Source organism: Oncorhynchus gorbuscha, linkage group LG02 (assembly GCF_021184085.1).
Source record: "Oncorhynchus gorbuscha isolate QuinsamMale2020 ecotype Even-year linkage group LG02, OgorEven_v1.0, whole genome shotgun sequence".
NCBI lineage: Eukaryota > Metazoa > Chordata > Actinopteri > Salmoniformes > Salmonidae > Oncorhynchus > Oncorhynchus gorbuscha.
In genome coordinates, this window is record NC_060174.1 from 102,602,208 (window position 1) to 102,626,244 (window position 24,037).

A 24,037-nucleotide genomic window follows, 5' to 3' on the forward strand; every position below is an offset into this window, starting at 1 on the left:
CATTCTCAACCATGTACACACAATACCCCATAATAACAAAATGAAAACATATGCTAATTTATTGAAATCTCATTTACATAAGTATTTACACCCTTGAGTCAATACATGTTAGAATCACCTTTGGCAGTGATTAAAGCTGTAAGTATGTCTGGGTAAGTCTCTAAGAGTTTTCCACACCTGGATTGTGCAACATTTGCCCATTATTCTTTTCAACATTCTTCAAACTCTGTCAAATTGGTTGTTGATCATTGCTAGACAACCATTTTCAGATCTTGCCAGAGGTTTTCAAGTCAAAACTGTAACTCAGCCACTCAGGAACATTCAGTGTTGTCTTGGAAACCAACTCCAGTGTAGATTTGGTCTTGTGTTTTAGGTTATTGTCCTGCTGAAAGGTGAATTCATCTCCCAGTGTCTGGTGGAAAACAGACTGAACCAGGTTTTCCTCTAGGAGTTTGCCTGTGCTTAGTGCCATTCAGTTTATTTTTTAACCTGAAAACTCCCCAGTCCTTAATGATTATAAGCACACCCAGTACATGATGCAGCCACCAGTATGCTTGAAAATATGGAGCTTGCTACTCAGTAATGTGTTGCATTGGATTTATCCCAAACATAACACTTTGTATTCAGGACAAAAAGTGAATTGCTTTGCCACATTTTTTGCAGTATTACTTTAGTTCCTAGTTGTAAACCAGATGCATGTTTTGGAATATTTTTAATCTGTACAGGCTTCCTTCTTTTCACTCTGTCATTTAGGTTAGTATTGTGGAGTAACTACCATGTTGTTGATCCATCCTCAGTTTTCTATCACAGCCATTAAACTCTGTAACTGTTTTAAAGTCACCATTGGCTTCATGGTGAAATCCCTGAGCGGTTTCCTTCCTGTCTGGCAACTGAGTTAGGAAGGAGGCCTGTATCTTTGTAGTGACTGAGTATATTGATACACCATCCAAAGAAATTCAATGTCATTTACCAATAGATGCAGTTATTTGCGAGGCATTGGAAAAACTGCCCGATCTTTCTGGTTGAATCTTTGTTTGAAATTCACTGCTCGACTGAGGGACCTTACAGATGTGTTACAGAGATGAGGTAGTCATTCAAAAATCATGTTACACGCAATTATTGCACACCGAGTCCATGCAACTTATTATGTAACTTGTTAAGCACATTTTTACTGCTCAAGTGATTTGCCATAACAAAGGAGTTGAATAGTTAATGACTCAAGACATTTCAGCATTTTTTAAATTTTAATTCTATTAATTTGTTTTAAAAAATCGAGAAACATAATTCCATTTTGATACTATGGGGTATTGTGTGTAGGCCAGTGGAAAACAATCTACATTGAATACATTTTAAATTCAGGCTGTATCACAACAAAAGAAGTGGAATTAGTCAATGGGGTAAGAATACATTGTGAAAGCACTGTATGTGTTGATTTACATCCCTAAAATGCATACGGTGTGTTCACCCCTGGTTCCATGAACCCTCCTCCTCCCTTTCCTACTGACAATGTGTATTTGTGGGCAGATACCTGACGATCTTTTCTTCTTTTTCTAACGTAAACAAAGCCTTTCTTTGTTGTTGGTGGTAATGTTTTACATGTCTAGTTGTGTAATATAGATAGAACAACACATTCTTAAAAAACACAGATTATATTTTTCCAAATTTCAAAGGAGAAATGTAGAAATTCAATTTTTAGTGGTTGATATTTTTTACACTGAGTGAAATGTTTTCTAAAAATAACAACGAAGTTTGATAGGATCACAATTTCCCTATGACCTGCATAAGCTTCTGTTGTCTTTTCCATCTTACCATTGTTTACTTGAAGAGTGTGACCTGAACAAAGCGAGAGGACAGCTGTCGTCAGATTACAGACTAATCGCCAGGGAGACTCCGATGGGCGCTATTGACAGAGACTCTGACAGACAAAGGCTCAGAGTGTAATATGGAAGGGAAATTCAAATTCAAATTCTTTCATGATGTCACAGTGAAATCAATCATGAACAGTCATAAATATACGGATCCTGTGCTCCCTTGATAGATCAATAGCTCCTAGCCTCTTGGTTTGCGCATTTTTAGAATGACTTCTAGAGGTCACACACGTGTCACAGTCTTCCAATCTGTACAGTGTCGTTTCATGGTTCAGTCTCTCAGTTAATAGCAGTGTTGTTTCATGGTTCAGTCTCTCAGTTAATAGCAGTGTCGTTTCATGGTTCAGTCTCTCTCATATAATAGCACAGTGTCGTTTCATGGTTCAGTCTCTCAGATAATAGCACAGTGTCGTTTCATGGTTCAGTCTCTCAGTTAATAGCAGTGTGTCGTTTCATGGTTCAGTCTCTCAGATAATAGCACAGTGTCGTTTCATGGTTCAGTCTCTCAGTTAATAGCACAGTGTCGTTTCATGGTTCAGTCTCTCAGTTAATAGCAGTGTCGTTTCATGGTTCAGTCTCTCAGTTAATAGCAGTGTCGTTTCATGGTTCAGTCTCTCAGATAATAGCACAGTGTCGTTTCATGGTTCAGTCTCTCTCAGTTAATAGCAGTGTCGTTTCATGGTTCAGTCTCTCAGATAATAGCACAGTGTCGTTTCATGGTTCAGTCTCTCTCAGTTAATAGCAGTGTCGTTTCATGGTTCAGTCTCTCAGTTAATAGCAGTGTCGTTTCATGGTTCAGTCTCTCTCATATAATAGCACAGTGTCGTTTCATGGTTCAGTCTCTCAGATAATAGCACAGTGTCGTTTCATGGTTCAGTCTCTCTCAGATAATAGCACAGTGTCGTTTCATGGTTCAGTCTCTCTCAGTTAATAGCACAGTGTCGTTTCATGGTTCAGTCTCTCTCAGTTAATAGCACAGTGTCGTTTCATGGTTCAGTCTCTCTCAGTTAATAGCAGTGTCGTTTCATGGTTCAGTCTCTTAGATAATAGCACAGTGTCGTTTCATGGTTCAGTCTCTCAGATAATAGCACAGTGTCGTTTCATGGTTCAGTCTCTCTCAGTTAATAGCAGTGTCGTTTCATGGTTCAGTCTCTCAGTTAATAGCAGTGTCGTTTCATGGTTCAGTCTCTCTCAGTTAATAGCACAGTGTCGTTTCATGGTTCAGTCTCTCAGTTAATAGCACAGTGTCGTTTCATGGTTCAGTCTCTCTCAGTTAATAGCAGTGTCGTTTCATGGTTCAGTCTCTCAGATAATAGCAGTGTCGTTTCATGGTTCAGTCTCTCTCAGTTAATAGCACAGTGTCGTTTCATGGTTCAGTCTCTCAGTTAATAGCACAGTGTCGTTTCATGGTTCAGTCTCTCTCAGTTAATAGCAGTGTCGTTTCATGGTTCAGTCTCTCAGATAATAGCAGTGTCGTTTCATGGTTCAGTCTCTCTCAGTTAATAGCAGTGTCGTTTCATGGTTCAGTCTCTCTCAGATAATAGCACAGTGTCGTTTCATGGTTCAGTCTCTCTCAGTTAATAGCAGTGTCGTTTCATGGTTCAGTCTCTCAGATAATAGCACAGTGTTGTTTCATAGTTCAGTCTCAGATAATAGCACAGTGTCGTTTCATGGTTCAGTCTCTCTCAGTTAATAGCAGTGTCGTTTCATGGTTCAGTCTCTCTCAGTTAATAGCACAGTGTTGTTTCATAGTTCAGTCTCAGATAATAGCACAGTGTCGTTTCATGGTTCAGTCTCTCAGTTAATATCACAGTACAATTACCATGTTAACTTGACATCGAAGCCTGTGGGTTTTCTATCTTACGGCACTTTGTCAAATTGTAAATCAGTTGATAGACGTCTCTACTCTCATTCGTCTGTTTTAACATGTTATTGTAACACGTAATAATGTAAACAAACATTTGACAGTCAAAAATAGGAATGCTTTCCTTAATTATCCTTTAGTTTTATATCATATGTTTTTGCATAATCTCACGTGTGTTTTGAGTTCAGGATTATATTTCTCAACGTGTGTTTTGAGTTCAGATCATCAGAAGCGATTATCTTTACTTATAATTTTGTACACAATAAAGACTTACTAAATAAACACAGTTAAAATGTTGTCTCTGCTTCTTCGAACACAGTCTACATAAAGTACAATGAGGTCAGTATGCATCTGAATATGGGACTCTTTTGTTCTTTAACGTAGAAACAGAATGTTATAAGGTGGTAGTGGTGAGTAGAAAAATGGGGACAGTAGAGAAACCTCTCAAATCAATGTGGTGAGAAATGTGCTCTGCTAAATAACATTACAGTTTCAAAAAATGCAACATCGCTATACAACATCGGCGTCATTTTTGCCCAGTCAGTTGTTCATAGTCCCTGTTTCCCAATTGCAGACAGTGCATTTTTCAATTACAACTGTAAGTGTCCAAAAACAATAAACACCTGTGGAAAAATACAGCTCGGTATAAAATGATTTTAAAGATGAATCACTGCAGGGTTACTATACTTTAGTGAAGGCCAAGGTAATTGTTGTGTCCATGCGTAAACTGTCATTCCTCTCTCTTAATTCATCCTCATTGTTTTCCTGCATGCTGTCCTTCCGTCTGCATCGCATGAAGCCTCGGAAACTGGGGCAGATGGGTAGATAGCGCAGGAAGCTGACTTTCCTAACGCAGCTCATTCCAATAGGGAAGTCGTAAGTACGCATGTTCACTGTGCTTCCCCCCATGCTCTCATCTGCCTTCCAGTCCAGCAGCCCTCTCTCCCTCTTGGTGCCTGTTGGAACCGTACACACACACATAAACACACACACACACACACACACACACACACACACACACACACACACACACACACACACACACACACACACACACACACACACACACACACACACACACACACACACACACACACACACACACACACACACACACACACACACACATAAACACACACATAAACACACACAATGCCACATAAACAAACATTGGTTGTTACAGGCAACAGTTGCGCAAAAATGGAAAGATTGATGTGTCCCATAGTGCTATTGTGGTGTCACATAAACAAACACAACCGATGATCTCTTTGATCAGTGTGTGACAAGGTGACTGGTAGCTCCTGTTAATGAGATGAGGTTTCACATTCTCACATAGCACGCATACCTGGGATGGTGTTATCCAGAGTAAATGCCAGGAGGCCTCCGACAAACATCTCGGTGGTCAGGAGCACTGTGAGGATTTGATCCGCCTCTGCAACTCCTGAGGAGGGCAATAGAATATCTATTACCAAATTAATTATCCTAATCATTATTCATAACATCAACATAATAATCCATACTAAAGCTACATTACATCCACAATATAATCCATACTAAAGCTTGATGACAGTCTAACTGTACACACTGTAAACACTCTAAAGCCACTCCTACACTTCCTCTTAAGATGGAGATGTCTTTTCACATAAGTGAAAACCTTTTCAATGTGCAGCCCACCTGTTTGGATGCAGCCGGGATGCATGTCTAGGTAATTGGGCAACATTAGGCCAAAGAACATGGAGAAGCCGAGGACGAAGAGATTCCTAGAGGAGTTGAGGTCTACACTCTGCAGGTTGGACAAGCCCACAGCCGTGATCATACCTGCAGGGCATAGACACCAACAACAGAGGACTGGATCAGGTTATTATTGTCTTATTGTTACCTGGGTTTCTAGCTTGAGACATACAGTATTTCCTCATCCCTTCTCAAATAGAGGTGAGCTTTCTCTTTTCATACTGCCCCCTGGTGGGGTAGAGAGAGACATACAATTCCACAGTGTGCCATCACAGCAGCAAGATTTGTGACCTGTTGCCACAAAAAAAAGGGCTACTAGTGAAGAACTACCACACTTGTAAATACTATATTTATTTTCTCTTTTGTACTTTAACCATTTGCACATCGTAACAACACTGTATATTTACATAATATGACATTTGAAATGTCTTTATTCTTTTGGAACTTCTCTGAGTGTAATATTTACACTTCATTTCTATTGTAGATTTTACTTTTGTTTATTATCTACTTCACTTGCTTTGGCAATGTTAACACATGTTTCCCATGCCCTTGGGGCGGCAGGGTAGCCTAGTGGTTAGAGTGTAGAGGAGGTAGGTAGCCTAGTGGTTAGAGTGTAGAGGAGGCAGGTAGCCTAGTGGTTAGAGTGTAGAGGAGGTAGGTAGCCTAGTGGTTAGAGTGTAGGGGCGGTAGGGTAGCCTAGTGGTTAGAGTGTAAGGGCAGCAGGTAGCCTAGTGGTTAGAGTGTAAAGGAGGCAGGTAGCCTAGTGGTTAGAGTGTAGGGGCGGTAGGTAGCCTAGTGGTTAGAGTGTAGGGGCGGTAGGGTAGCCTAGTGGTTAGAGTGTAAGGGCGGCAGGTAGCCTAGTGGTTAGAGTGTAGAGGAGGTAGGTAGCCTAGTGGTTAGAGTGTAGAGGAGGTAGGTAGCCTAGTGGTTAGAGTGTAAAGGAGGTAGGTAGCCTAGTGGTTAGAGTGTAGGGGCGGTAGGTAGCCTAGTGGTTAGAGTGTAAGGGCGGCAGGGTAGCCTAGTGGTTAGAGTGTAGAGGAGGTAGGTAGCCTAGTGGTTAGAGTGTAGGGGCGGTAGGTAGCCTAGTGGTTAGAGTGTAGGGGCGGCAGGGTAGCCTAGTGGTTAGAGTGTAGGGGCGGCAGGGTAGCCTAGTGGTTAGAGTGTAGGGGCGGCAGGGTAGCCTAGTGGTTAGAGTGTAGGGGCGGCAGGGTAGCCTAGTTTGTTAGTGTAGAGGCGGTAGGGTAGCCTAGTGGTTAGAGTGTAAGGGCGGCAGGTAGCCTAGTGGTTAGAGAGTAGGGGCGGCAGGGTAGCCTAGTGGTTAGAGTGTAGGGGCGGAAGGGTAGCCTAGTGGTTAGAGTGTAAGGGCGGCAGGTAGCCTAGTGGTTAGAGACTAGGGGCAGGGTTAGTGGTTAGAGTGTAGGGGCGGCAGGGTTTCCTAGTGGTTAGAGTGTAAGGGCGGCAGGTAGCCTAGTGGTTAGAGTGTAGGGGCGGCAGGGTGAGCCTAGTGGTTAGAGTGTAGGGGCGGCAGGGTAGCCTAGTAGTTAGAGTGTAGGGGCACAGGGTAGCCTTGGTTAGAGTGTAGGGGCGGCAGGGTAGCCTAGTGGTTAGAGTGTAGGGGCGGCAGGGTAGCCTAGTGGTTAGAGTGTAGGGGCGGCAGGGTAGCCTAGTGGTTAGAGTGTAGGGGCGGTAGGTAGCCTAGTGATTAGAGTGTAGGGGCGGCAGGGTAGCCTAGTGGTTAGAGTGGAGGGGCGGCAGGGTAGCCTAGTGGTTAGAGTGTAGGGGCGGCAGGGTAGCCTAGTGGTTAGAGTGTAGAGGAGGTAGGTAGCCTGGTGGTTAGAGTGTAGGGGCGGCAGGGTAGCCTAGTGGTTAGAGTGTAGGGGCGGCAGGGTAGCCTAGTGGTTAGAGTGTAGGGGCGGCAGGGTAGCCTAGTGGTTAGAGTGTAGGGGCGGCAGGGTAGCCTAGTGGTTAGAGTGTAGAGGAGGTAGGTAGCCTAGTGGTTAGAGTGTAGAGGAGGTAGGTAGCAAAGTGGTTAGAGTGTAGGGGTGGCAGGGTAGCCTAGTGGTTAGAGTGTAGGGGCGGCAGGTAGCCTAGTGGTTAGAGTGTAGGGGCGGCAGGGTAGCCTAGTGGTTAGAGCGTAGGGGCGGCAGGGTAGGCTAGTGGTTAGAGCGTAGAGGCGGCAGGGTAGCCTAGTGGTTAGAGCGTAGAGGCTGCAGGGTAGCCTAGTGGTTAGAGTGTAGGGTGGCAGGGTAGCCTAGTGGTTAGAGTGTAGGGGCGGCAGGTAGCCTAGTGGTTAGAGTGTAGGGGCGGCAGGGTAGCCTAGTGGTTAGAGTGTAGGGGAGGCAGGGTAGCCTAGTGGTTAGAGTGGAGGGGCGGTAGGTAGCCTAGTGGTTAGAGTGTAGAGGCGGTAGGGTAGCCTAGTGGTTAGAGTGTAGGGGCGGCAGGTAGCCTAGTGGATAGAGTGTAGGGGCGGCAGGGTAGCCTAGTGGTTAGAGTGTAGGGGCGGCAGGGTAGCCTAGTGGTTAGAGTGTAGGGGTGGCAGGGTAGCCTAGTGGTTAGAGTGTAGGGGCGGCAGGGTAGCCTAGTGGTTAGAGTGTAGGGGCGGCAGGGTAGCCTAGTGGTTAGAGTGTAGAGGCGGTAGGTAGCCTGGTGGTTAGAGTGTAGGGGTGGCAGGGTAGCCTAGTGGTTAGAGTGTAGGGGCGGCAGGGTAGCCTAGTGGTTAGAGTGTAGGGGCGGCAGGGTAGCCTAGTGGTTAGAGTGTAGGGGTGGCAGGGTAGCCTAGTGGTTAGAGTGTAGAGGAGGTAGGTAGCAAAGTGGTTAGAGTGTAGGGGCGGCAGGGTAGCCTAGTGGTTAGAGTGTAGGGGCGGCAGGGTAGCCTAGTGGTTAGAGTGTAGGGGCGGCAGGGTAGCCTAGTGGTTAGAGTGGAGGGGCGGCAGGATAGCCTAGTGGTTAGAGTGTAGGGGCGACAGGTAGCCTAGTGGTTAGAGTGTAGGGGCGGCAGGTAGCCTAGTGGTTAGAGTGTAGGGGTGGCAGGGTAGCCTAGTGGTTAGAGCGTAGGGGCGGCAGGGTAGGCTAGTGGTTAGAGCGTAGGGGCGGCAGGGTAGCCTAGTGGTTAGAGTGTAGGGGCGGCAGGGTAGCCTAGTGGTTAGAGTGTAGGGGCGGCAGGGTAGCCTAGTGGTTAGAGTGTAGGGGCGGCAGGGTAGCCTAGTGGTTAGAGTGTAGGGGCGGCAGGGTAGCCTAGTGGTTAGAGTGTAGAGGAGGTAGGTAGCCTAGTGGTTAGAGTGTAGAGGAGGTAGGTAGCAAAGTGGTTAGAGTGTAGGGGTGGCAGGGTAGCCTAGTGGTTAGAGTGTAGGGGCGGCAGGTAGCCTAGTGGTTAGAGTGTAGGGGCGGCAGGGTAGCCTAGTGGTTAGAGCGTAGGGGCGGCAGGGTAGGCTAGTGGTTAGAGCGTAGAGGCGGCAGGGTAGCCTAGTGGTTAGAGCGTAGAGGCTGCAGGGTAGCCTAGTGGTTAGAGTGTAGGGTGGCAGGGTAGCCTAGTGGTTAGTGTGTAGGGGCGGCAGGTAGCCTAGTGGTTAGAGTGTAGGGGCGGCAGGGTAGCCTAGTGGTTAGAGTGTAGGGGCGGCAGGGTAGCCTAGTGGTTAGAGTGGAGGGGCGGTAGGGTAGCCTAGTGGTTAGAGTGTAGAGGCGGTAGGGTAGCCTAGTGGTTAGAGTGTAGGGGCGGCAGGTAGCCTAGTGGATAGAGTGTAGGGGCGGCAGGGTAGCCTAGTGGTTAGAGTGTAGGGGCGGCAGGGTAGCCTAGTGGTTAGAGTGTAGGGGTGGCAGGGTAGCCTAGTGGTTAGAGTGTAGGGGCGGCAGGGTAGCCTAGTGGTTAGAGTGTAGGGGCGGCAGGGTAGCCTAGTGGTTAGAGTGTAGAGGAGGTAGGTAGCCTGGTGGTTAGAGTGTAGGGGTGGCAGGGTAGCCTAGTGGTTAGAGTGTAGGGGCGGCAGGGTAGCCTAGTGGTTAGAGTGTAGGGGCGGCAGGGTAGCCTAGTGGTTAGAGTGTAGGGGTGGCAGGGTAGCCTAGTGGTTAGAGTGTAGAGGAGGTAGGTAGCAAAGTGGTTAGAGTGTAGGGGCGGCAGGGTAGCCTAGTGGTTAGAGTGTAGGGGCGGCAGGGTAGCCTAGTGGTTAGAGTGTAGGGGCGGCAGGGTAGCCTAGTGGTTAGAGTGGAGGGGCGGCAGGGTAGCCTAGTGGTTAGAGTGTAGGGGCGGCAGGTAGCCTAGTGGTTAGAGTGTAGGGGTGGCAGGGTAGCCTAGTGGTTAGAGCGTAGGGGCGGCAGGGTAGGCTAGTGGTTAGAGCGTAGGGGCGGCAGGGTAGCCTAGTGGTTAGAGTGTAGGGGCGGCAGGGTAGCCTAGTGGTTAGAGTGTAGGGGCGGCAGGGTAGCCTAGTGGTTAGAGTGTAGAGGAGGTAGGTAGCAAAGTGGTTAGAGTGTAGGGGCGGCAGGGTAGCCTAGTGGTTAGAGTGTAGGGGCGGCAGGGTAGCCTAGTGGTTAGAGTGTAGGGGCGGCAGGGTAGCCTAGTGGTTAGAGTGGAGGGGCGGCAGGGTAGCCTAGTGGTTAGAGTGTAGGGGCGGCAGGTAGCCTAGTGGTTAGAGTGTAGGGGCGGCAGGGTAGCCTAGTGGTTAGAGCGTAGGGGCGGCAGGGTAGGCTAGTGGTTAGAGCGTAGGGGCGGCAGGGTAGGCTAGTGGTTAGAGCGTAGAGGTGGCAGGGTAGCCTAGTGGTTAGAGTGTAGGGTGGCAGGGTAGCCTAGTGGTTAGAGTGGAGGGGCGGCAGGGTAGCCTAGTGGTTAGAGCGTAGGGGCGGCAGGTAGCCTAGTGGTTAGAGTGTAGGGGCGGCAGGGTAGCCTAGTGGTTAGAGCGTAGGGGCGGCAGGGTAGGCTAGTGGTTAGAGTGTATGGGCGGCAGGGTAGGCTAGTGGTTAGAGCGTAGAGGTGGCAGGGTAGCCTAGTGGTTAGAGTGTAGGGTGGCAGGGTAGCCTAGTGGTTAATGTGTAGGGGCGGCAGGTAGCCTAGTGGTTAGAGTGTAGGGGCGGCAGGTAGCCTAGTGGTTAGAGTGTATGGGCGGCAGGGTAGGCTAGTGGTTAGAGCGTAGAGGTGGCAGGGTAGCCTAGTGGTTAGAGTGTAGGGTGGCAGGGTAGCCTAGTGGTTAATGTGTAGGGGCGGCAGGTAGCCTAGTGGTTAGAGTGTAGGGGCGGCAGGTAGCCTAGTGGTTAGAGTGTAGGGGCGGCAGGGTAGCCTAGTGTTTAGAGTGTAGAGGAGGTAGGTAGCCTAGTGGTTAGATTGGAGGGGTGGCAGGGTAGCCTAGTGGTTAGAGTGTAGGGGCGGTAGGGTAGCCTAGTGTTTAGAGTGTAGAGGAGGTAGGTAGCCTAGTGGTTAGATTGGAGGGGTGGCAGGGTAGCCTAGTGGTTAGAGTGTTGGGGTGGCAGGGTAGCCTAGTGGTTAGAGTGGAGGGGCGGTAGGGTAGCCTAGTGGTTAGAGTGTAGAGGCGGTAGGGTAGCCTAGTGGTTAGAGTGTAGGGGCGGCAGGTAGCCTAGTGGATAGAGTGTAGGGGCGGCAGGGTAGCCTAGTGGTTAGAGTGTAGGGGCGGCAGGTAGCCTAGTGGTTAGAGTGTAGGGGCGGCAGGTAGCCTAGTGGTTAGAGTGTAGGGGCGGCAGGTAGCCTAGTGGTTAGAGTGTAGGGGCGGCAGGTAGCCTAGTGGATAGAGTGTAGGGGCGGCAGGGTAGCCTAGTGGTTAGAGTGTAGGGGCGGCAGGGTAGCCTAGTGGTTAGAGCGTCGAGGCGGCAGGGTAGCCTAGTGGTTAGAGTGTAGGGGCGGCAGGGTAGCCTAGTGGTTAGAGTGTAGGGGCGGCAGGGTAGCCTAGTGTTTAGAGTGTAGAGGAGGTAGGTAGCCTAGTGGTTAGAGTGTAGGGGCGGCAGGTATCCTAGTGGTTAGAGTGTAGGGGCGGCAGGTAGCCTAGTGGTTAGAGTGTAGGGGCTGCAGGGTAGCCTAGTGGTTAGAGTGTAGGGGCGGCAGGGTAACCTAGTGGTTAGAGTGTAGGGGCGGCAGGTAGCCAAGTGGTTAGAGTGTAGGATGGCAGGGTAGCCTAGTGGTTAGTGTGTAGGGGCGGCAGGTAGCCTAGTGGTTAGAGTGTAGGGGCGGCAGGGTAGCCTAGTGGTTAGAGTGTAGGGGCGGCAGGGTAGCCTAGTGGTTAGAGTGGAGGGGCGGTAGGATAGCCTAGTGGTTAGAGTGGAGGGGCGGTAGGATAGCCTAGTGGTTAGAGTGTAGAGGCGGTAGGGTAGCCTAGTGGTTAGAGTGTAGGGGCGGCAGGTAGCCTAGTGGATAGAGTGTAGGGGCGGCAGGGTAGCCTAGTGGTTAGAGTGTAGGGGCGGCAGGGTAGCCTAGTGGTTAGAGCGTCGAGGCGGCAGGGTAGCCTAGTGGTTAGAGTGTAGGGGCGGCAGGGTAGCCTAGTGGTTAGAGTGTAGAGGAGGTAGGTAGCCTAGTGGTTAGATTGGAGGGGCGGCAGGGTAGCCTAGTGGTTAGAGTGTTGGGGTGGCAGGGTAGCCTAGTGGTTAGAGTGTAGGGGCGGCAGGGTAGTCTAGTGGTTAGAGTGTAGGGGCGGCAGGTAGCCTAGTGGTTAGAGTGTAGGGGCAGCAGGGTAGCCTAGTGGTTAGAGTGTAGGGGCGGCAGGGTAGCCTAGTGGTTAGAGTGTAGGGGTGGCAGGGTAGCCTAGTGGTTAGAGTGTAGGGGCGGCAGGTAGCCTAGTGGTTAGAGTGTAGGGGCGGCAAGGTAGCCTAGTGGTTATAGTGTAGGGGCGGCAGGGTAGCCTAGTGGTTAGAGTGTTGGACTAGTAACCGAAAGGTTGCAAGTTCAAATCCCTGAGCTGACAAGGTACAAATCTGTCATTCTGCCCCTGAACAGGCAGTTAACACACTGTTCCTAGGCCGTCATTGAAAATAAGAATGTGTTCTTAACTGACTTGCCTGGTTAAATAAAGGTTAAAAAATAATAATAATAATAATAATAAAGCCCCGCGAATTGAATTGAGAGATGACGCTGTATGTGAGTTCTCTGTTAGCAGGTCAGTGACTCACCGAACAAGGTGCAGAACATGCCACCTAGAATGGGGTCAGGCAGCGATGCGAAGAGGGCAGTGAATTTCCCCACAGTTCCTAACAGGAACATTATGGCTGCACCATATTGCACGACCCGCCTGCTTCCCACCTGTGTGTAGAGAGAGAGAGACGTTGTACAACGTGACTCCATGTGAACTGTGCAACCTCTGGTATCATCAGCTCATTGTTTAAATATAATAACAGTTCATGTAAAGATGAGCAGACCTTTAGCTAATAATCATGCGCCAATAATAACAATCAAATCAAATGTATTTATAAAGCCCTTCGTACATCAGCTGATATCTCAAAGTGCTGTACAGAAACTCAGCCTAAAACCCCAAAAACAGCAAGCAATGCAGGTGTGGAAGCACGGTGGCTAAGGAAAAACTCCCTAGAAAGGCCAGAACCTAGGAAGAAACCTAGAGAGGAACCAGGCTCTGTGGGGCGGCCAGTCGATTTGCATTGTGACAAAGCCCTGGAGATCATGACAATAAACTGTCGTCTGTTTCAAAAAGATCATTTTCCAACTCGAACCAGACAGCTTGAGATTACAGATCTACATTTGTGTTTTTCATTAGATAGATTAAAGAAACCGAGTCTGAGAACAACCTGGGGAGGAGCTGACGGGGCCATATTTAGACAGCGTACAACTTATGTCAAATTTACATCAAAAAGTTGAAACGTTTAGTATGTTAGCTAACCCTTCTTCCTAGCCGTAATCTAATTCTCCTAACATGCTGCGTAAATTCTTCCGAACCTGCTAGTTGAGGGGCTAAGCTTCCTTACCTTAGTGATTCCCAGAACTCCAATGTTGGGACTGGAGGAGGTGGAGCCATTTCCTGTACCCAGCAGTCCTGCTATAATACAGCACACCCCCTCTGTGAAGATACCCCTGGTACGGGAAAGACATGCCACACACATACGTCAACGCAGGGCACTGATGCTTGACAATAAGAAGACATTTAAGAACACAGGTCCCTGTCAGAGCCTTAGGTCCATGTTAGAAGTCTAACCCCCAGTGATGCTCACCTGTTGATGGCATGGACAGGTGGAGGAGGTGCCCCTGAGAGGCGGGCACAGGCGTAATAGTCCCCGATAGACTCTACGATGCCAGCTAGTGAGGCGCTGAACATGCCCAGCACCCCAGCGATGGTCACCGTGGGCAACCCCCACTGACCTATCAGAGACACACAAACACCACACGTCTGAATCCTCCTCCTATGCAGCAAGATGAAAGGCAATGCAAATAGATGACAACTCGGATCGTTTCCCCATTTAAAATGATATACAAGGACATTCTAAAGTGACATATAAATGATCAGTGTCATCCGCTTTCTTCACTTGACCCTTGATCTAGCTCGTGTGTCCAAACTGCCCCCGTGTGTGAGACAGTGGAGGTGATGCTGGTCTCTTACAAGGGTAGGGGACCCGGAACCAGGGGGAGAGGGTCATGATGTCACCGCGGGCGTCTGTGCGTGCCTTCTGTCCGTACTGGCTGGGGTCACTGGGCAGCACATCGGTCAGAGTCAGGATGTAACATAGCAACCACACCAACATGATGGCCATGATGATCTGAACACAGAAAGAACAGGGGAACAACATAACATGTCATATAACGGAATCATAGGGATTCCGAGACTCCAAGATTCCAACTTATCATTCTGGATGTGTCTTATTTCTATTTGATTTTACAGCCATTTCCATCAGAAAGCTAATTCTTGGCATTAACATAACGGTGACTTGATCCCTGTGGTCTGTGTCTGTCTATCACAGTGCGTCATTTCTATAGCCTGTCCCCACCACATGTCTGGCAGCACTCACTAAGGCAGTAGCATAGAGGGCACTGCAGTAAAATGTGCCTCAGACTCTCTTATAACCGCTCAAGATTTGTATGACATGATGTGCCGTGAATGATTAGCCTGATGTATTTTAACAATGGGTCATACCCCACATGAGAACATCTTATTAGTTTAGCGTTCTGACATCCCTGTGAGACAGGTGTGTGGTGTGTTGGTTCTAACCGGGAACATCTTAAAGATCTGAACCCTGGCAGTGCTGAAGCCTTTCTTTCTGTTGTAGGAGGGAAGAGGGAAGGACCAGTTCCTCAGATACTGAGCGAACAGCACGATGAGGAAGATGGACCTGGGGAGAGGCAGTGATACTGTTACATCATATCCCAATAAAAGACATAAAACAGGGACAAAGTAATTACGTTAACAGTAAGTTATTAGATTACAAATTGTCCTCGACGTAAGACGATAAAGAGTCTCAAGCCCAAAACAAGGTAAACCATTTAAACAAAAGAAGTGAGGAAGAGCGGTAACATACCACACACAATAATACAACTCAGGACAACATAGATGGATCTCAAGTGTCAAATCATGAGAGGAGAGGATCAGATGGAGAGAGGAGAGAGAATCCTGGGAGGATCAGATGGAGAGAGAAACCTGGGAGGATCAGATGGAGAGAGGAGAGAGAAACCTGGGAGGATCAGATGGAGAGAGGAGAGAGAAACCTGGGAGGATCAGATGGAGAGAGAATCCTGGGAGGATCAGATGGAGAGAGAAACCTGGGAGGATCAGATGGAGAGAGGAGAGAGAAACCTGGGAGGATCAGATGGAGAGAGAAACCTGGGAGGATCAGATGGAGAGAGGAGAGAGAAACCTGGGAGGATCAGATGGAGAGAGAAACCTGGGAGGATCAGATGGAGAGAGGAGAGAGAAACCTGGGAGGATCAGATGGAGAGAGGAGAGAGAAACCTGGGAGGATCAGATGGAGAGAGAAACCTGGGAGGATCAGATGGAGAGAGGAGAGAGAAACCTGGGAGGATCAGATGGAGAGAGAAACCTGGGAGGATCAGATGGAGAGAGGAGAGAGAAACCTGGGAGGATCAGATGGAGAGAGGAGAGAGAAACCTGGGAGGATCAGATGGAGAGAGAATCCTGGGAGGATCAGATGGAGAGAGAAACCTGGGAGGATCAGATGGAGAGAGGAGAGAGAAACCTGGGAGGATCAGATGGAGAGAGAAACCTGGGAGGATCAGATGGAGAGAGGAGAGAGAAACCTGGGAGGATTAGATGGAGAGAGGAGAGAGAAACCTGGGAGGATCAGATGGAGAGAGGAGAGAGAAACCTGGGAGGATCAGATGGAGAGAGGAGAGAGAAACCTAGGAGGATCAGATGGAGAGAGAAACCTGGGAGGATCAGATGGAGAGAGGAGAGAGAAACCTGGGAGGATCAGATGGAGAGAGGAGAGAGAAACCTGGGAGGATCAGATGGAGAGAGGAGAGAGAAACCTGGGAGGATCAGATGGAGAGAGGAGAGAGAAACCTAGGAGGATCAGATGGAGAGAGAAACCTGGGAGGATCAGATGGAGAGAGGAGAGAGAAACCTGGGAGGATCAGATGGAGAGAGGAGAGAGAAACCTGGGAGGATCAGATGGAGAGAGGAGAGAGAAACCTGGGAGGATCAGATGGAGAGAGGAGAGAGAAACCTGGGAGGATCAGATGGAGAGAGAAACCTGGGAGGATCAGATGGAGAGAGGAGAGAGAAACCTGGGAGGATCAGATGGAGAGAGGAGAGAGAAACCTGGGAGGATCAGATGGAGAGAGGAGAGAGAAACCTGTGAGGATCAGATGGAGAGAGGAGAGAGAAACCTGGGAGGATCAGATGGAGAGAGGAGAGAGAAACCTGGGAGGATCAGATGGAGAGAGGAGAGAGAAACCTAGGAGGATCAGATGGAGAGAGAAACCTGGGAGGATCAGATGGAGAGAGGAGAGAGAAACCTGGGAGGATCAGATGGAGAGAGGAGAGAGAAACCTGGGAGGATCAGATGAAGAGAGAAACCTGGGAGGATCAGATGGAGAGAGGAGAGAGAAACCTGGGAGGATCAGATGGAGAGAGGAGAGAGAAACCTGGGAGGATCAGATGGAGAGAGGAGAGAGAAACCTGGGAGGATCAGATGGAGAGAGGAGAGAGAAACCTGGGAGGATCAGATGGAGAGAGGAGAGAGAAACCTGGGAGGATGGGAGGATCAGATGGAGAGAGGAGAGAGAAACCTGGGAGGAGGATACAGTACAGAGAAGAAGCGAGGATGGATTGTGCTCTTACAGTGCTGAGAGGCCCCAGTGAGAACCGGCTCTGTCCCCAGCGGTCTGGAATACAGACAGGCCGATAAGGGACACGGTGGGGGTGACGGTCAGGGGCCCGATGTAGTCCAGCAGGAGACCAGGGAGACCCACCAGCCCGATGACCACCTCCACCACACTGGACGCTATGATGGCACCCTGGATCTACAGGGGGAGACAGACCGACTGTTATTATCATTAGCTACAGTGGGGCAAAAAAGTATTTAGTCAGCTACCAATTGTGCAAGTTCTCCCACTTAAAAAAAATGAGAGGCCTGTAGTTTTCATCATAGGTACACTTCAAGTATGACAGACAAAATGAGGGAAAAAAATCCAGAAAATCACATTGTAGGATTTTTTATGAATTTATCTGGAAATTATGGTTGAAAATAAGTATTTGGTCAATAACAAAAGTTTATCTCAATACTTTGTTATATACCCTTTGTTGGCAATGACAGAGGTCAAACGTTTTCTGTAAGTCTTCACAAGGTTTTCACACACTGTTGCTGGTATTTTGGCCCATTCCTCCATGCAGATCTCCTCTAGAGCAGTGATGTTTTAGGGCTGTTGCTGGGCAACACGGACTTTCAACTCCCTCCAAAGATTTTCTATGGGGTTGAGATCTGGAGACTGGCTAGGCCCCTCCAGGACCGCCCGGGCGGTGTGTTTGGGATCATTGTCATGCTGAAAGACCCAGCCACATTTCATCTTCAATGCCCTTGCTGATGGTAGGCTTTGTTACTGTGGTCCCAGCTCTCTGCAGGTCATTCCCTCGGTCCCCCTGTGTGGTTCTGGGATTTTTGCTCACCGATCTTGTGATCATTTTGACCCCACGGGGTGAGATCTTGCGTGGAGCCCCAGACCGAGGGAGATTATCAGTGGTCTTGTATGTCTTCCATTTCCTCATAATTGCTCCCACAGTTGATTTCTTCAAACCAAGCTGCTTACCTGTTGCAGATTCAGTCTTCCCAGCCTGGTGCAGGTCTACAATTTTGTTTCTGGTGTCCTTTGACAGCTCTTTGGTCTTGGCCATAGTGGAGTTTGGAGTGTGACTGTTTGAGGTTGTGGACAGGTGTCAAGTTCAAACAGGTGCCATTAACGAGTGGAGGACAGAGGAGCCTCTTAAAGAAGAAGTTGCAGGTCTGTGAGAGACATAAATCTTGCTTGTTTGTAGGTGACCAAATACTTATGCTCCACCATACTTTGCAAATAAATTCATTAAAAATCCTACAATGTGATTTTCTGGATTTTTTTTCTGATTTTGACTGTCATAGTTGAAGTGTACCTATGATGAAAATTACAGGCCTCTCTCATCTTTTTAAGTGGGAGAACTTGCACAATTGGTGGCTGACTAAATACTTTTTCCCCCCACTGTATGTCTTGGACCACCATTTGACCTAACCCACACAAACCCTGGCTCCTAGTTATGACTACATGATGTCTCTGATAATGTCAATCAAAGTGAGAGATGCTACAGTTAAGAAAGATGGACCCCAAGATGGAGGCCCAGTAACAAGAGGCAGGAAGTACCTCTCTTATCCTTGGGTGCCAGATGTGTGAGGTGTTCAGAGGAAGACTCCAGTTCCCATAAATCTCCTCTGATGAAAGACAGACACAATAGCACATTAGTGAGATTCTGTCTTTGATTGGGCCATATTCTTCTGACATAGGATGGGACTGAGTGGTGCACCTTTAGGGGGACATTTCCATCTATCCAGCCCTAAGATGGCCTGGGCAGGGATGAGGAAGGCAAAAGCACTGGCCTGAAAAAGAGGTAACCTAAACATAGAAGATAAAATATGTTACACAATGCATTCCAAAGCATTAGAATACACGCACATACAGTGGGGCAAAAAAGTATTTAGTTCAAGTTCTCCCACTTAAAAAGATGAGAGAGGCCTGTAATTTAAGACACGCACATACAGTGGGGCAAAAAAGTATTTAGTTCAAGTTCTCCCACTTAAAAAGATGAGAGAGGCCTGTAATTTAAGACACGCACATACAGTGGGGCAAAAAAGTATTTAGTTCAAGTTCTCCCACTTAAAAAGATGAGAGAGGCCTGTAATTTAAGACACGCACATACATACACACACACGTACCTGATTCCAAATGTGGTCTGTATGATTGTGGTGATTCCCACGCAGGTGAAGATGGTTCCCACCAGCTGACTGACCGTGTACTGGTCTTGTCCCACACACATGGCCTCCGCCAGCAGGAAGGGCACAGCGATGGTCCCGCTGAAACACGTTAGGTAGTGCTGTGATTAAAGACACAGTGTTAATCACCATGGAGAGAGAGAGGAGGGGCGGGGGGGAGTAGGAGAGAGAAGGGGGGGGGCAGAGGGAGGGGGAGAGAGAGTAGGAGAGAGAGGGAGGGGGGAACAGAGGGAGGGGGAGAGATACATTTGGGGGAAGGAGTGCACAAAAGAGAAGAAGAAACCATTACTGATAGAAAGGTGGAGTGAGAAAACCATTCATGAAAACTAAGTGTGTGAGAGAGAGAGAGAGAGAGAGAGAGAGAGAGAGAGAGAGAGAGAGAGAGAGAGAGAGAGAGAGAGAGAGAGAGAGAGAGAGAGAGAGAGAGAGAGAGAGAGAGAGAGAGAGAGAGAGAGAGAGAGAGAGAGAGAGAGAGAGAGAGAGAGAGATAGTGTGTGAGTGAGTGAGTGAGTGTGTGTCAGAGAGTGTGTGAGTGTGTGTATGTGTTAGAGAGAGTGTGTCAGAGAGGGTGTGAGAGAGTGTGTGTGTAAGAGAATGTGAGAGTGTGTGTGTGTGTGTGTGTGTGTGTGTGTGTGTGTGTGTGTGTGTGTGTGTGTGTGTGTGTGTGTGTGTGTGTGTGTGTGTGTGTGTGTGTGTGTGTGTGTGTGTGTGTGTGTGTGTGTGTGTGAGAGTGTGAGTGTGTGTGTGTGTGTGTGTGTGTGTGTGTGTGTGTGTGTGTGTGTGTGTGTGTGTGTGTGTGTGTGTGTGTGTGTGTGTGTGTGTGTGTGTGTGTGTGTGTGTGTGTGAGTGGGTGTGGGTGTGAGAGTGTGTGTGTGTGAGAGAGTGTGTGTGTGAGAGAGACTGTGTCAGAGAGTGTGTGAGAGAGTGTGTGTGTGTGTGAGAGAGTTTGTGAGTGTGTGTGAGAGATTGTGAGTGTGTGTGTGAGAGAGTGTGTGAGAGAATGTGCGAGAGTGTGTGTGAGAGTGTGTGTATTTGTGTACCTGGAGGCCCAGTAGAATGCAGAGGTACCACGGTGGGACATCCTCTATGGTGTAGATCATGTCAGAGCCTGGCTGCTGCTTCCCCTCCTCAGAACCCTGCTCCTGTCTCCCCCCCTCAGCACCCTGCTCCTGTCTCCCCCCCTCAGCACCCTGCTCCTGTCTCCCCTCCTCAGCACCCTGCTGCTCCTCTGTCTGAGTCTGGACATCACAACTCTGAAAGAGAAGACAGAGACATTCACAACTCTGAAAGAGAAAACAGAGACATTCACAACTCTGAAAGAGAAGACCGAGACATTCACAACTCTGAAAGAGAAGACAGAGACATTCACAACTCTGAAAGAGAAGACCGAGACATTCACAACTCTGAAAGAGAAGACAGAGACATTCACAACTCTGAAAGAGAAGACAGAGACATTCACACATCCAAAGTAACATTGGTTAACTTGTCATACACAACGTTTGAAAGTCACATGATGTTCAAAAACGGGGAATATTCGATGACCTCTCAGACATCATGTAAAATACCTTATATGGGCACAAGATTGTCACCTACGTGATTTGTCACTGTCCCATACTTTTTATTTATTTAATGAGGCAAGTCCGTTATTAAGAACACATTTTTATTTACAATGACGGACCACGGCCGGTTGTGATACAGCCTGGAATCTAACCAGGGTCTGTAGTGACGCCTCTAGCACTGAGATGCAGTGCCTTAGACCGCTGTGATACAGCCTGGAATCTAACCAGGGTCTGTAGTGACGCCTCTAGCACTGAGATGCAGTGCCTTCGACCGCTGTGATACAGCCTGGAATCTAACCAGGGTCTGTAGTGACGCCTCTAGCACTGAGATGCAGTGCCTTAGACCGCTGAACCAGGGTCTGTAGTGACGCCTCTAGCACTGAGATGCAGTGTCTTAGACCTCTGAACCAGGGTCTGTAGTGACGCCTCTAGCACTGAGATGCAGTGCCTTAGACCGCTGAACCAGGGTCTGTAGTGACGCCTCTAGCACTGAGATGCAGGGCCTTAGACCGCTGAACCAGGGTCTGTAGTGACGCCTCTAGCACTGAGATGCAGGGCCTTAGACCGCTGAACCAGGGTCTGTAGTCACGCCTCTAGCACTGAGATACAGGGCCTTAGACCGCTGCGCCACTCGGGAGCCCACCATATGGCCTTGTCATCTCCAACAAGGCCAACCGTCAGGCACATGACCAACTGGGTGTTACATCTACTTTAATTGACCTACTCTATGAATGATCGACATGGGCCTGGATTACGTTATAACCCAGTAGAATGTCACCGTCACCATGGCCAGTTGTCATGGTTCTTGGTGTTGACTGTTTTGAAAGATGATGCAAGAGGAACTCTTACATGACTAACTCATCAAAGTAGACTGGAGTGACACAGATTTTCCTTCCTAAATCACAGGAATCTAGGTTAATAGCCTCTTGGTGTTTCAATACATTCCTACTGTGAACAAAACATATCACCTTTACATCTTTGTCAGAGAAACAATGTTAGAACTGTCTTCTACAATTCAGTTGTCTCCACTTTTGCTATGAGGTATTGTGTCTTCAAACAATGACCATAAATATCCTGCAAAAAGCATCTGATATCAATCCAGAACCATCCATCCTCCACAAGTTGTTATTCAGTTCGACATCATGGCAGTAAATCCCCTAATCTGAGCATGGTAAACACCTTGGGCATTTCTCCCCAAAGGTAAACAGAAATACTTTGAAAACATCCAATGATGCAATATACTAAGTGTAAAGCTAAATTATTCAAGTTAATGTCTGGTGTGTAGGTCCTTAGTGAGCTTTATTTCTGTTCAACTCAACCATAACCCATCATTTTACCAGGCCAGACAACGTACAATTACAATTTAAACATTCACAACAAAACTAAACTCATCAATGAAATATTGAAATGATAGTAAATGATGAGTTTACCTTGAGGTCTGGTCGTGTTTCTGTTTGCTTCTTCTTCATCTGGACTCTCAGTTGTTTGTGATGGATCCTTAGTTTCCGTTTGGGTGCTGCCCTCTCTCAACTAGCCAACACACGTGTGACCTCAGCCCTATACAGGAGTATAGGGCCCTTTTATGGGGGTTGAGGGGACCAGATCAGCCAGGTTAATAATCTGCCCCTGAGATGGACTTTACCCACTCGTGCTGTTTTAAGAGGCAGAGACTGTACAACGACAGGAAAAAGATCAAAGGGTCAAGAAGAAACTTCTTGGAATTAGAGATAGTGAGCAAGAATCAGATTAGCCATCAGAAAGAACTAAACTCAGCAACAAAAAGAAACATCCTCTTCACTGTCAACGGCGTTTATTTTCAGCAAACTTAACATGTGTACATTTTTGTATGAACATAACAAGATTCAACAGCTGAGACATAAACTGAACAAGTTCCACAGACATGTGACTAACAGAAATGGAATAATGTGTCCCTGAACAATGGGGGGGGGGGGGGGGGTGTCAAAAGCAACAGTCAGTATCTGGTGTGGCCACCAGCTGCATTAAGTACTGCAGTGCATCTCCTCCTCTTGGACTGCACCAGATGTGCCAGTTCTTGCTGTGAGATGTTACTCCACTCTTCAACCAAGGCACCTGCAAGTTCCCAGACATTTCTGGGGGGGAATGGGCCCAAGCCCTCACCCTCCGGTCCAACAGGTCCCAGACATGCTCAATGGGATTGAGATCTGGGATCTTTGCTGGCTATGGCAGAACACTGACATTCCTGTCTTGCAGGAAATCATGCACAGAATGAGCAGTATGGCTGATGGCATTGTCATGCTGGAGGGTCATGTCAGGATGAGCCTGCAGGAAGGGTACAACATGAGGGAGGTGGATGTCTTCCCTGTAACGCACAGCGTTGAAATTGCCCACAATGACAACATGCTCAGTCCGATGATGCTGTGACACACCGCCTCAGACCATGACGGACCCTTCACCTCCAAATGAATCCCGCTCCAGAGTACAGGCCTCGGTGTAACACTCATTCCTTCGACGAAAAGCGCGAATCCGACCATCACCCCTGGTGAGACAAAACCACGACTGGTCAGAGAAGAGCACTTTTTTCCAGTCTTGTCTGGTCCAGCGACGGTGGGTTTGTGCCCATAGGTGAAGTTGTTGCCGGTGATGTCTGGTGAGGACCTGCCTTACAACAGGCCTACAAGCCCTTAGTCCAGCCTCTCTCAGCCTATTGCGGACAGTCTGAGCACTGATCGAGGGATTGTGCGTTCCTGGTGTAACTCGAGCAGTTGTTGTTGCCATCCTGGACCTGTCCCTCAGTGACCCTGGGCATCTTTCTTTTGGTGTATTACAGAGTCAGTAGAAAGGCCTCTTTAGTGTCCTAAGTTTTCATAACTGTGACCTTAATTTCCTACCGTCTGTAAGCTGTTAGTGTCTTAACGACCATTCCACAGGTGCATGTTCATTAATTGGGAAACAGTGTTTAAACCCTTTACAATGAAGATCTGTGAAGTTATTTGGATTTTTACGAATGATCTTTGAAAGACAGGGTCCTGAAAAATGGACTTTCTTTTTTTACTGAGTTTACAGGGAGGAAGGGTACAGGAAGGGTTACATTTGAAGTTATAGATATGTGACCGATTCTTCATTTAATATTTTTTTAAAGGAAGAGGTTGTGATGGCATCTAGACCGTGTGTGTTTGAGTGAGGAGATCGGGGTTTGAGTGAGGAGATCGGGGTTTGAGTGAGGAGATCGGTGTTTGAATGAGGAGATTTGGATTTGAGTGAGGAGATTGGGATTTGAGTGAGGAGATTGGGATTTGAGTAAGAGATTGGGATTTGAGTGAGGAGATCGGGGTTTGAGTGAGAGATCGGGGTTTGAGTGAGGCGATCTGGGTTTGAGTGAGGAGATCGGAGTTTGAGTGAGGCGATCGGGGTTTGAGTGAGGAGATTGTGTTTGAGTGAGAGATCGGGGTTTGAGTGAGGCGATCGGGGTTTGAGTGAGGAGATCGGTGTTTGAGGGAGAAGACCGGGGTTTGGGTGAGGAGATCAGGGTTTGAGTGAGGAGATCAGGAGTTTGAGTGAGGAGATCGGGTTTGGGTGAGGAGATCGGGGTTTGGGTGAGGAGATCGGGGTTTGGGTGAGGCGATCGGGGTTTGAGT

The 24,037-nt window shown here is 48.2% G+C and overlaps 1 protein-coding gene across 3 annotated transcripts; it reads right to left on the minus strand.

The window, feature by feature from the left end:
- Positions 1-1,633: 1,633 nt before the first annotated feature.
- LOC124014483 (solute carrier family 23 member 1-like) lies at positions 1,634-21,980 on the minus strand. Of its 3 annotated transcripts, XM_046329549.1 has the most exons (14): positions 21,851-21,980; positions 19,902-20,114; positions 18,805-18,962; positions 18,396-18,484; positions 18,236-18,303; positions 16,689-16,870; positions 14,601-14,721; positions 13,995-14,151; positions 13,609-13,756; positions 13,366-13,471; positions 12,559-12,688; positions 5,407-5,550; positions 5,078-5,173; positions 1,634-4,688 (listed from the first exon to the last, which is right to left on the minus strand). In XM_046329549.1, exons 1-14 carry the CDS (start codon positions 21,887-21,889, stop codon positions 4,414-4,416), a joined length of 1,926 nt encoding a protein of 641 aa, XP_046185505.1. In that variant the 5' UTR covers positions 21,890-21,980; the 3' UTR covers positions 1,634-4,413. The 3 variants fall into 3 exon arrangements, with proteins under 3 accessions (XP_046185505.1, XP_046185523.1, XP_046185514.1); XM_046329567.1 differs by lacking the exon at positions 21,851-21,980 and having other exon boundaries at positions 18,805-18,942; positions 19,902-20,058; XM_046329558.1 differs by lacking the exons at positions 14,601-14,721; positions 18,396-18,484.
- Between the last annotated feature and the right edge of the window lie 2,057 nt (positions 21,981-24,037).

Coding starts and splice junctions, on each gene's coding strand:
- LOC124014483 (XM_046329549.1), bottom strand. CDS start 21,889: ATGAAGAAGAAGCAAACAGAAACACGACCAGACCTCAAG. Junction 20,115..21,850: donor AAACACGACCAGACCTCAAG/GTAAACTCATCA, acceptor CTTCTCTTTCAG/AGTTGTGATGTCCAGACTCA. Junction 14,722..16,688: donor CACTGGGGCCTCTCAGCACT/GTAAGAGCACAA, acceptor GCCTCTCCCCAG/GTCCATCTTCCTCATCGTGC.